Raw genomic sequence first — 12,925 nt, forward strand, 5'->3', positions numbered from 1 at the left:
GATGCCAGCCTTCGTGGCTGGGAGGGGCTCACTAAGGTCATTGTCCTTTTCAGGACTGTTGGACTCTTACCACAGAAATGGTCGATCATTGATGGCAGTGGTCTCTGTTATTCATCAGAGAGGAACCAAGAACTCTCCCTTGGTTCAGGAGACTTGACTTCTTTTCCTTTGGGCAGAAAGTCTTCTCCTGACGCTGACGGCGGCGCATATGGACACAGTGGTCAACATTTCAGCAGACTTCCTCAGCCATCAGTCTAGAGTTCCGGGTGAGTGGACATAGTACTGTAGGTGTTTTGGGAGATCGTGAGGCACTGGGGGCAGCCCCGCCTCGATCTCATGGCTGCAGCGCGAAGTAAGATGGCTCCATCCTTCTTCAGTCACAGATCTGGCTCAGAAGCTAGAGACTTGATGCTCTTGAGCAACTGTGACCTCCAGAGGTGGTTCTATACATTTATCTGCCTTGGCTGATGTTTAGCCGGGTCCTTTGGAGGATTGCAACTCACCCCAGCCACGTCATTCTGGGGGCGCCCTCTTTGCATGGAAGGCTGTGGTGCGCGGATCTGAAGTGGCTGTGAGTGGCATACAGTCTGCGTCTGAGCGGATCGCTGGACTTGATGGACCAAAGTCTGATCCGGTGATGGTAGTTCTTATGTTCTTTCCTGACCTTCTCACCCAGGCCCGGTTGCCATGAAAGAAATGGATCGTTTTGCTCTTACGGCTTAACTCTTGAGCATTCAGCCTTAAAAAAAAAAAGGCTATTCGAAACTTAGAAACAGAAACATGATGGCAGATAAAGACCAAATGGCCCATCTAGTCTGCCCATCCGCAGAAACCATTATCTCTTTCTCTCTTCGAGAGATCCTCCTACATGCCTATCCCAGGCCCTCTTGAATCAGACACAGTCTCTGTCTTCACCACCTCTTCTGGGAGACTGTTCCATGCATCTACCACTCTTTCTGTAAAAACAGTATTTCCTTAGATTACTCTGGAGCTTATCACCTTTTGACTTCATCCTATGCCCTCTCATTCCAGAACTTCTTTTCAAATGAAAGAGACTTGACTCATGCGCATTTACACCACGTAGGTATTTAAACATCTCTATCATATCTCCCCTCTTTCCTCCAAAGTTTACAGATTGAGATCTTTAGGTTTGTCCCCATACTCCTTAGGATGAAAACCACGCACCATTTTAGTAGCCTTCCTCTGGACCGACTCCATTCTTTTTATATCTTTTTGAAGGCGCGGCCTCAAGAATTGTACACAATGTTCTAAATGAGGTCTCACCAAACTCTTATACAGGGGCATCAATACCTCCTTTTTCCTACTGGGCATACCTCTCCCTATGCAACCTAGCATCCTTCTAACTGTTACTGTCACCTTTTCAACCTGTTTGACCACCTTAAGATCATCACATACAATCACACCCAAGTCCCGCTCTTGTGTAGTGCACATAAGTTCTTTACCCTTAATCTGTACCGTTCCCTCCAGTTTTTGCACGTGCCTAGGGCCCGAAATTGTGAGGGGAACCCACTCACCATCACCTTGCCAATTTTTTTTTAACGGCCATGACAGCAAGACGGGCCCCCCTTTGATGACAGCAAGATCGGAGCTCCCCATGATGATAGCAAGATCAGCCACAGCACCTGCAAGCAGTGCTCAGCCCAAAGCTTCCCCTCTGATGCAGCTTCCTGTTTCCGCCTGGACAGTTCGTGTCAGAAGGAAGCTTTGGGCTGAGCACCGCTTGCAGGTGCTATGGCTGATCTTGCTACCCTCTGGCTGAACAAGCGTTCTTTACTGCGTCTATGGGATGGAAGCGGGAGCCTCTGCAGCAGGTGAGCACCGTGGGAGAGGAGGTTCTGGGATGTGTGAAGAGGGAGTTCTGGGTGGGGGGGTTGCTGCAGGTGTTGGGGGCAGTGGGGAAGGAGAAAGAGGAGTAGCTGGTGGCACGAAGGGTGTCAAACTGCAGCCCCTCCGAGAAGTCCATAGAGGGGGTGCAGGGCCTGGACAAAGTGGGGAAGAAGGAGCTGGAGAGGAATACAGGCTGCAAGCATCCTGAGGAGCTGAGGGGGAGAAGTAGAGGAGCAGAGGTCGGAAACCCTCGGAGGAACAGGAGAAGGTGGTGGGGAGTGTTACAGGCCGCAAACCCTCCAAAGAATAATGAATAATGTAAATGGTGACCCATGCAAAGGTGAGGGGAAGGGAGGGAGAAGGGCCTGGGAAGGAGGCTCAGAGTGGAAGAGAGAGAGAGAAAGGGGTAGTTGGGCTGATGATGGAAGTAGGGAGAGAGAGAAGAGGGCAGATGGATGTCAGTTGAGAGGGGAGAGCAGATGCTGAATGGAAGTGGAGAAAGAGAACACAAACTGGATGGAAGGAGGGGAGAAAGAAAAAGGCATATTCTGGATGGGGAAGAAGAGAGTTAGTGAGATAGTGGAGGGGTGAAGGAAAGGGGTGGCAATTTGTAAGTAGGTACAGTGAAAAGAGGGAAACTGAGGACTGAATAGTAAGAGAGAATTAAATTTAGACAGAAGAAGAAAATAGAGAATAAAAAGATGCCAGAGCATGGGGGGAAAGGGGGAAGGAGACAGAAATATCAGATCTGAGTGGAGGAAATGAGAAGAGAGAGGGGAAGGGAAGGAGAGATGGAAGGAGAGAGATGCCAGACCATGAGGGGAACAGAGGGAAAAGAAGATGGATGCCAGACTAAGGGGACAGGAGGAGAAATAGAAAGATGGAAGGGGGTTGGCAAACAGTTTCTGGAAGGGGCAGACAGTGGATGGAAGGAAGAAAATGACAAGATGAGGAAGGCAGAAACCGGGCGACAAAGGTTGTTAGATGCCATCAACTTGTGCTCGAGTGCTAGTCCAATGTTAGATGAATATTGGAGAAGAGCAAAGAATACTAAAACCCTCTATATCTTTGCTTCATCGACTACAGCAAAGCTTTAGACTGTGTGGATTACAATAAACTATGGAGAACTCTAGTACAAATAGGAATACCCAAACACTTAATTCAGCTGATAGAGAGCCTATATGAAAATCAAGATGACAAAGATAGAAAAAAAAATTATATTTTTAAATTTTTTTGTTATAGGATAAAGTAGTATTGTAGCTGTGTTGATGTTTATAAATAGAAAATGGAAATACAGTGATCATTTTATTAGACTAATTTTAATACATTTTTGACTAACTTTTAGAGGCCAAATTTTCCTTCCTCAGATCAGGACAGGATACTGTACCAACTATACTTTACTGACCTAAGGAAAGAGGGTTTGACCTCTGAAACCTAATTTAAAAATGTATTAGTCTAATAAAATGATATCTTATTTTCCATTTTTTGTTTTATTTGTTAATTTGTAAAGTTATTTGAATCTCCTTATTGTCTGCCGATCTTCTTTTGTTCCACGTTGGATTCTTTGGTGGACCGCTTGCCTTGTTGATTTGTTACAAATTAGCATACATGGAATGGAACGTACTAGAGGAGTTACAGATTTGGTTGTTTATACATATGGGTTAAAGTTGGATGACAGAGTGAGGCAGTGTAGACGAGTTGCAAACTTGGTTATTAATATAGACTTATGTTTTGGATAGTATTACTGCTTTACAATGCATTTGAACACTTTTATATACGTATGGAAAGGGTTCAGAGTTAAAATCCTGGGCAAATAGGTGGGAAGGGAAGCACATAAGCATAAGCATTGCCTCTGCTGAGTCAGACCATAGGTCCATCACGCCCAGCAGTCCGCTCCCACGGTGGCCCCCCCAGGTCAATGACCTGTAGTAATCTATTACTCTACTACTCTATTACTTTACAGTCTTCTGTACTGTATAGTAACCCTCTAATTGTACCCCTGGATCCCCTTTTCCTTCATGAACTCGTCCAATCCCCTTTTGAACCCCAAAGTCGTACTCTGCTCTACCACCTACTCTGGAAGCATATTCCAAGTGTTCACCACCCTCTGCGTGAAGAAGAACTTCCTAGCATTTGTTCTGAACCTATCTCCCTTCAATTTTTTTGAGTGCCCTCTAGTTTTTGTTGCCCCTGCTAGTCTGAAGAATCTGTCCCTCTCTACCTTCACTATACCCTTCATGATCTTATGAGTTTCTATCATATCCCCTCTAAGTCTCCGCTTTTCCAGGGAAAAGAGCCCCAGCTTCTCCAGCCTCTCAGCATATGAGAGGTTTTCCATGCCCTTTATCATTTTTGTCGCTCTCCGCTGGACCCTCTTGAGAATCACCATATCCTTCTTAAGGTACGGCGACCAGTACTAAACGCAGTACTCCAGATGCGGTCGCACCATCGCCCTATAAAGCGGGAGGATAACTTTCTTGGTTCTGGTAGTGATACCTTTTTTGATAATGCCCAACATTCTGTTTGCCTTTTTTGAGGCCGCTGCGCACTGTGCCGCCGGGGGAATTTGTTCAGAGATGTTTGGGGCTTGCATAGAACTAAAACTGTACACTGGCACTGGTATGGTAATCTTTGTTGTTTGTTTTGAATTTTATAATAAAAGAAAAAAGAAATACAAGTGGAAATAAAGAAGTAAATAATAAATCAGGTAAATAAAGGGGGGGGAGGCAGGGGTGTGGGGTGTGGGCGGAGCAGAGCTAGTGTACTTGTATGCTAGGGGCCCTCGAAGAATTAATCCAGCCCTGCTGGCGTGTCTACTCTAGTGCAGATTTTGGTATCATCTACCAAGAGGCAAATCTTAACTGACAACCCTTCAGCAATATCGTTTATAAAAATGTTAAAAAGAACAGGCCCAAGAACAGAACCTTGAGACACACCACTAGTAACATCCCTTTCTTCAGAACGATCTCCATTGATCACTACCCTCTGTCGTCTTCCACTCAACTAGTTCCTGACCCAGCCTGTCACTTTGGGACCCATCCCGAGGGCACTCAGTTTATTTATTAGACGTCTGTGTGGAACACTGTCAAAGGCTTTGCTAAAATCTAAATACAGTGGTACCTTGGATTACGAGCATAATCCGTTCCAGGAGCATGCTCATAATCCAAAATGCTCGTATATCAAAGCAAGTTTCCCCATAGGAAGTAAGGGAAACTTGCTTTGATATTTTTCCCCCCCCCCCTTCCCCCCCCCGAGGCCAGCAGCGCTGCTCCCCCCACGAGAACCGGCATTGCTCCCCTCGAAGGCCCCCCGCGAACCGGCACCCTCCCCCCCGTGATCCGGCACCCCCCCTGCCACCATCAGGCACCCCCCCGCCACAACCTGAGTCCCTCCAACCCACCCGAACCCTCTTCTTACTTTTCTGTAGCCTCCGCAGCGGCACCGGCACCAGCATGTTCTGTGCGTGGTGCTGGGCTTTGAGAGTTCACGTTCGACGTGAACTCTCAGGCCTTGCACAGGAAGCAGATCTTCAGGCACCGGCACCACGCACAGGACATGCTGGTGCCGGTGCCGCTGCGGAGGCTACAGAAAAGTGAGAAGAGGGTTCGGGTGGGTTGGGGGGACCTCAGGTCGCGGCGGGGGGGTGCCGGATCGCGGGGGGGAGGGTGCTGGTTCGCAGGGGGGGCGCTCGCAAATCGAAGCGCGCTCGATTTCCGAGGCGCCGATTTTGCGAATGTTTTGCTCGTCTTGCAAAACACTCACAAACCAGTGCACTCGTAAACCGAGGTACCACTGTACACCACATCTAACGCACATCCTCTATCCAATTCTCTGATCACCCAGTAAAAGAAATTGATCAAATATATCTGACAAGACCTACCTCTAGTGAGTCCATGTTGCCTCCGGTCCTATAGTCCACAGGATTCCAGAAACTTGACCATTCTCTGTTTTAAAAGCATTTCCATCAATTTGCTTACCACAGAAGTCAGACTTACCAGTCTTTAATTCCATACTTCTTCCTTACTTCCACACTTTTGTGGAAAGGGACCACATCCGCCCTTCTCCAGTCCTCCTGTAACCAGTGACGTAGCGAGGGTGAGCATCCCCCTGCCCTCTCCCTTCTCTGTACCCTTTTTTACTTTGGCACAAGTGACCACCAACCTGCTGTCTGTGTTGGTGTTCTCTCTGACATCATTTCCTAGGCTTGGGACCTGGAAGTGACATCAGAGAGAGCGCCGAAGCCTATGTAGGCAGCAAGTTGGTGGCTGCTTGTGCTGAAGTTAAAAAGGTATGGGGGAAGCGCATGGCAGAGGGAGGATTGCGAAGGGGGGGGCGGAAAGGAGGAGGGTTGCCAACTCCCCAAGCAAGATGGCGCCTGGGCAGATCACCCCCTCGCCCCCCCTTACTACGTCACTGCCTGTAACAGATGTTATCCAGGGACAGCAGACAGATATTCTCACAGCCCTCCCACCTTCCCAGGTTGGCTTCTTAGCTTTTTTTAAATTGAACTAATGGTCCTGTAAGCTGACATTGGATAGGAAGGCACCAGCGCATGTGTGATACGGTCAGTCTTGAGAACTTCAAAAACTTTAAAGTGACAGTACACTTATGCATTCTCCATGGAGGACGTTGGAACATCTGCCTGGATGTCACCTTTTACAGGTAAGTAACTGTTCTACGTGTGCAATTTTCAATTAACTCCAATTAGCAGCACTGATTAGGCCTAAGTTATGCATGTACATTGGCTATGCATTCCGATGTACAGTATATGCACAGCTTTAAGTCCCATACACAGAATTTGAGGGTATGCTTGGGAAGTTTATCTGTATATTGGACAGAAAATGTTATAAAAGCCTGTTTCTGCTGGTAAAACTATTTTTATCCTAATATATGATATTGAAAGTTACCCTCTTTGCCAGATCTAGGCTTCAGTTAAATCGACTATTTTCTACAAAGTCAACTCATTCACCTCTTTCCAACATTCATTTCTTATACAGCTGCTAAGATGGAGCAGAGGACGATATCTTCTGGAGTGGCAAAATCTGAGAAAGGTAATGGCTAGCATCTTATCACAAGGTTACTATGGAAAGAAGTGCCTCATGTTTAGAGAGTTTTATAGATGCTCAAGATCAAGGTCACTGCCACCAAATTACTTAAGTGATGGATTTTCTAAACAAATGTACTAATGGGACAAAAAAGTTATGAGGAAAGTTTTTTTGTGTGGAGGGTGGGATTGGTGGTTCTTAATCTATTTAATACATTGCCAGTGCAAAGTATTTCAGATATGTTTGTTTATTAAAATTTGATATAGCTTTACCTTTGATATATCTTTACAAAAAATATGAAAAGAAAGCAGTTACTAAATTATAAATCTTCCTAACACAATACCATGTAAGACACAGGGGCATAATCATGGACGGGCTCAGACCCACTTAGCAGCAGTGCACACCTGAGAGCCGGAATGGGGAGAAGCTCTACAGCCCTGCATCTCCCTCTCTTCTGGTGCAAGTTTCTTTCTTCAAAGCAGCAGCAGTAGCTACAGCAATTCCTACTTGCAGTCTGAAGGTGACCTGGAAGCCTTCTTTCTGCCAGGTCCTACCCCTCTCTGACACTATTTCCTGCAAGCGGCGTGTAGGAATTATTGCTGCTATCTCTTAGAAAAAAGAAACTTGTGAAAGGAAGGAAAGAGGGAAATACAAGAATACAGATCTCCCCCCCCCGTGCCAGCTGTCAGGTATGCACTGTTGCTGGGAGAGTCTGGGCCTTTGGAGAAGCATAAGATAGAGAGGGGAAGGGGAAGAGAATCTAGATCTGGGATGCCAAGGAAAGACAGGGAGGGAGAAAAGGAAGAGAGGGAGAATTGTTGGACATGGGAGCGGGCAAAAAAGAAATGCATGGGGAAGAGAGACGACAAGAGAGAGGAAGATGTTGCATTAGAGGAAGAGGAGCAAGAGAAAGAGAAATGTTGTACAGTAACACCAAGGACGCTACACAGATTCCTACACACTTCAGACAACACTGAGAAATAGCTCGCATGCATCATGAGGAGACATATAGGGAATAACAAGAAGCATAGAGGACCTGGGAAACGGAGAAGCCACTTCAGACAACAAACCGGCAAGCAGACAGCAATGGAAGCAGCAGACAGAAGCAGGATGTTGAACTAGCCAGTTTTCTGCACCGTTTGTTATATGTATGACATATGACTACCTCCCCTCTGGGAGGCAGTCTTATGTATGCACTCGATGTGAGGAACTGGAGGGCCTGAAGAAGCAAGTCAGACTACTGGAGGGCAGAGAACTAGATTTAGAAGCACTTCGAGCAGTTGAGGAGGAAATCAGAGAGGCAGAAAATGTCATGACTGAGAGGAACGTTGAAGAAGTAGTCAGGGAGTTAGAGAAGTTCATCGAGGAGGCATACAGAGATGCCATGGTAAATCAACAGCAATAGAGGAACTGCCAAGATGCACCTATAGTGAGTGAGGACCACTTGGAGGACAACCACAAGAAAGGAATAGATGACACAGCAGCGGGACCTGGAAATAACGGAGGGAACCCACAGGAAGACAAGTCCAATGCAAGCCAACATCGGGATGAGAAAAGATAGAAGTGCACCGAGGATACGGACCTGCAGCAAGAGAAATGGACGTATACTGAGGACACAGACCTGCGGCTAGAGAGACATGAGAAGACAGAGATGACAGCAATCGTCATGAGGGACTCCATCATCCGACAAGTCGAAGTCACATAACGGGAGGAAGAAAGGTGACCTGCCTACCAGGAGCCAAGGAGGAGGAAATAGTGAGCCGCATTGACAGGATCATCGATAGTGTGGATGAGGTAGATACGGCGGTGGTGATCCACGTTGGGACAAATGACGTGAGCAACAGGAACTACATTAGAGAAACACTGAAAGACCAGTTCCGGATGCTAGGAAGGAAGCTGAAGATCAGAACGTCAAGGGTAGCATTCTCAGAGATCTTGCCGGTACTCAGGGCCGACGGGAAGAGGCAGATGGAACTGCAAGCAGTCAATACATGGATGAGACGCTGGTGTGAGGAAGAAGGATTCCACTTCGTGCGCAACTCGATGACGTTCTGGGGGAAGAGCAAACTGTACAGGAAGGATAGACTCCACCTCAGTAGAGACGGAACGAGTTTACTTGCAAGCAACATCAAGCGTGAAATTGAGACATTTTTAAACTAATAAGAAAGGGAAAGTCGACAGTCGACCAAGAGTTGATGGTTCGGGAAATGGTATACCCAGAGGATACCGTGCAAGAAGATTGCAGGGAAGACTCACGGATCACAGGCAAGATAGAAATTCCAACAGATCAGAAGGGACGTAAACAAGGGAGACAGAAGGGGGAAGGAAATGTAAGAAAGTAACAGGCTGCAAACTTAAGTGTATGTACACAAACACAAGGAGCCTAAGGAATAAAATGGGAAAATTGGAAGCTATGGCACAAAAAGATAACCTAGACATCGGCATCACGGAAACATGATGGAACGAGGACGATGTCTGGGATACTGTTCTACCAGGATACAAGCTATACTGCAGTGAGTAGGACAAAAAGGGGGGGTATTGCCCTATACATAAAAGAGGGAATTGAGTCTACCAGGGAGAACACGCTGGAAATGAACAATAAGGTAGAGTCTCTATGGACCAAAATACCGGGAACAAATGGAACGGATACGAAGATTGGCATCTACTCTTGACCTCCAGGGCAGTCCGAAGAGATTGATGGAGAAATGACAGATGAGATTAAACATGAATGCAAGGAAGGCAATACAGTTATCATGGGCGACTTCAATTATCCAGGGATAGATTGGAACCTAGGCAACTCCAGCTGCAGTAGGGATGCTGTAGGCGATTGCTTCCTGGAACAACTTGTCATGGAAAATACAAGAGGAAATGCAATTCTAGACTTAATTCTAAATGGATTACGAGGCCTGACACAAGGTATAGAAGTAGAAGGGATGCTGGGAAAGTGATCACAATATGATCCACTTCAACTTGGACACAGGAACAAAAAATCGATCCAGAACAACTGCCACGGCACTGAACTTCTGAAAAGGGAACTACAAAGGGATGAGAGTCATGGTGAGGAAGAAGATTAGGAAGAGGATAAGCACTGTAATAGGATAAGCTTGGTCCCTTTTTAAGAACACAATCACCGAAGCGCAAAATGTATATATACCGCGTATCAAGGGATCCAAGAGGAAAAAGAACAAGGAACTGGCGTGGCTCTCTGTAGCAGTGAAGGAAGCGATCAGAGACAAAAAGACTTTGTTTAAGGAATGGAAAAGGACAAAAACTGGAAAAAGCACAAACATCAAAACAAGTGTAATAAGGCGGTAAGAGGGGCCAAAAAATATTATGAGGAAACAATAGCCAAGGAAGCAAAAAACTTTAAGCCGTTTTTTCGATATTGTGGCCGGGCCAGGCCCCAGGAAAGGTTTTCTGGTTTCAGGTTTTTATTTATATTTGATGGATCACTTATTCAAATTACTAAGCGATTTACAGCTTCATAAAACAGGGTACAGTAAGTAAGCAACAAACAATATTCTTAGAACTAACAATTTTAAGACGTACACGAAACGTAAGGATAAAGAGGTAAAGTTACATCTTTATAGCTTGAGAGCTATAAAGTAAGAGAAAGTAAGGGATGAAATAATGGGAAGGGGTAAAAGATCTGAGCCCTCATATTTGTATCTAAAGGAGAAGGCTAAAGATTGAACGCATCTTTAAAAAGACAAGTTTTTAGAAGTTTCTTAAATTGACTGAGGTCTTTTTCTTCTCTGATAAAGTAAGAAAGAGCATTCCACAGTTGGGGAGCCATTACTGAAAACATATCGTTTCTTCTAGTGCCAATGATTTTTAGTGAAGGGACTGTAAGGAGCATTTGAGACGTTGATCGGAGAGAGCGAAAAGTGTTATGAGAAATAAGCAATTGGTTGATAAATTGTGGTTCTTTGAAAGTTAAGATTTTGTAAGTTAAAAGTAATATTTTAAAAGTAATGCTTTAAAAGTAATGCGATGGCTAATTGGGAGCCAGTGGGATTTAATCAGTAGGGGGGTGACATGATCATATTTTTTACCGTTGTGAATGAGTTTGACCGCTGTGTTTTGTATGATTTGAAGGCGCCTTTTCTCTTTTTGTGTAATATTGATTAATAAAGAGTTGCAATAGTCAAGTTTGGCCATAACCAGAGAGTGAATTAGTATATTGATCCATTTGGGCTCAAGAAATTTTGAAATCGAACGTATCAAGCGTAGTTTATAAAAGCACAGTTTGACTATATTACTTATATGATCGTGGAATTAAAGTTTGTCATCAATGACAATGCCTAAGATTTTTAAGGAAGTCACAGACTAAGTAAATATTATCAAGGGAAAATAGAGTGTTCAAATGTATATCTTTTTTCCATGGAAAAAGCAGTGATTTTGTTTTTTGGATGTTTAAAGCTAGCTTGTTGGAATGAAGCCAATTTTTTATCGTCTCTAGTTTCTTATTGATTTCATTAATTTCCTCTATGTTTTCCGGATTTAATGGGTGTAATAGTTGAATATCGTCAGCGTATGTGGATGTGGTGAAGCCAATTGATTGGCTCAGTAGTGGGGATAGGAAAATATTAAACAATAGAGATGAGAGGATAGAACCTTGAGGATTACCGTAAGTTGAAGAGTAAACTTTAGAAGTTGTGTCATTGTAGTTCACCATGGATGAACGGTTGGTAAGAAATGAAGTAAACCAATCCAAGACTTGATCTGCGACACCTATAGATTTTAATCTTTTGAGTAATAGGTCTTGATCAATTGTATCAAAGGCAGCGGATAAGTCTAATGAAAGTGGGAAACCCCGGCTCGAACCACAGGTAAAGATTTTCAGTGCTCCTTTTATATGGCTGATGTAAGGAAAACCCGGACACTGGATTTCTTCCATACCAAACTTCACCGGGTTTATTATAATCAAAATAAAAATTATCCAACTCAAAAAAATTCCCTTAAATAGATTCTAGTCACACAGTTCACTTTACCTACTTCCAGTGTCTGTTGTATGAAATCTAGTCCAAGGACTGGACAGTCCTTGTCACTACTTTCTAAGCAAAAGGGAAAATCAAAAATAGGACTCCTCAATCTCAGAATCTCAGATTGCCCTTCTTAGGGCTGCTGGCTACTACAAGCCACAGTCCTTGCCAGCACTGCTTAGGCCCTGCTGAGGCCAGCACTTCTCCAAGCAATAGTGTACAAAAAAAATATTTTCTCAGCTTTTATTATTAGCACTCTTGTCCCTCCTAGGACTTTCACAGCCCTGCTCTGCAGGCTGTGTGGAAGTAAGCCACCATTTTGTATCCAGGTGTTCAGGCCCTCCCTAAAGCTTCTGTTACCTAGGAACCTTACTTGCTAATATGGCTTTTAAGCCTGGTTCAAATGAACAGACTCTGCTACCTTCTGCTTCTATGGCATTAATTAAGCACAGGCAGTCCTTACTTTGGAAGGAGGAATGATTCAGCTTATACCTTATCCATCAGGTTTCCATACATTCCTCTGGAACACTTAACTCTGCTTCAGCCTCACTGGGGCTATAGTCGTTTTCTATCTCCATAAATTCTCCTGCTTCACTCTCCACCTCCCATCCCCATCTCTGGGTGTTTGGGAAAGTTTCATGGCCAGGTTCTTCTTTTATCTGAAAGAATCTCTAGCCCTAGCCCCTCAGGCTCCCCTGGGAATTCCCAGTACCTAGCTGGCTGCTGGATTCTTCTCCCTGCTTGTTGGCCTGGGGCAATCATATGTTCCTGGTGGTTTGCAGAGAGCGTTGGGCTGCTTTCAGTGTGCTCCGTTCTGCCTCTCCTGTTAGAGTCAGCTGAGGATAATTTATCCATTGGCAGTCCTCCTGCTTGAGGTTTACGTGACTGCAGAGCTTGGTGGCTATCTCAACCCCCCTTCTTCTCCCTAGCTCTGGGAAAGGAATAATAGGGGATAGACTGATTTCTGTGCCCTCCCTGCCTGAATTCCTGGCTGTGACATCACCTGCCTTCTCTCTTTTCTTTCTTTCTGTCCTAAACTAGGGCTTT

At 45.0% G+C, this 12,925-nt stretch overlaps 1 protein-coding gene across 1 annotated transcript in view; it reads left to right on the forward strand.

Moving 5' to 3' along the window:
- The window catches only part of LOC117347137 (microtubule-associated protein 2-like), a 220,677-nt gene that overhangs the window by 132,803 nt on the left and 74,949 nt on the right, over positions 1-12,925 (forward strand). The window contains 1 exon segment of the mRNA XM_033917567.1: positions 6,846-6,899. Coding sequence (XP_033773458.1) covers positions 6,846-6,899 — 54 coding nt within the window.

The sequence above is a fragment of the Geotrypetes seraphini genome, chromosome 13 (assembly GCF_902459505.1).
Source record: "Geotrypetes seraphini chromosome 13, aGeoSer1.1, whole genome shotgun sequence".
In the NCBI taxonomy this organism is placed as follows: Eukaryota; Metazoa; Chordata; class Amphibia; order Gymnophiona; family Dermophiidae; genus Geotrypetes; species Geotrypetes seraphini.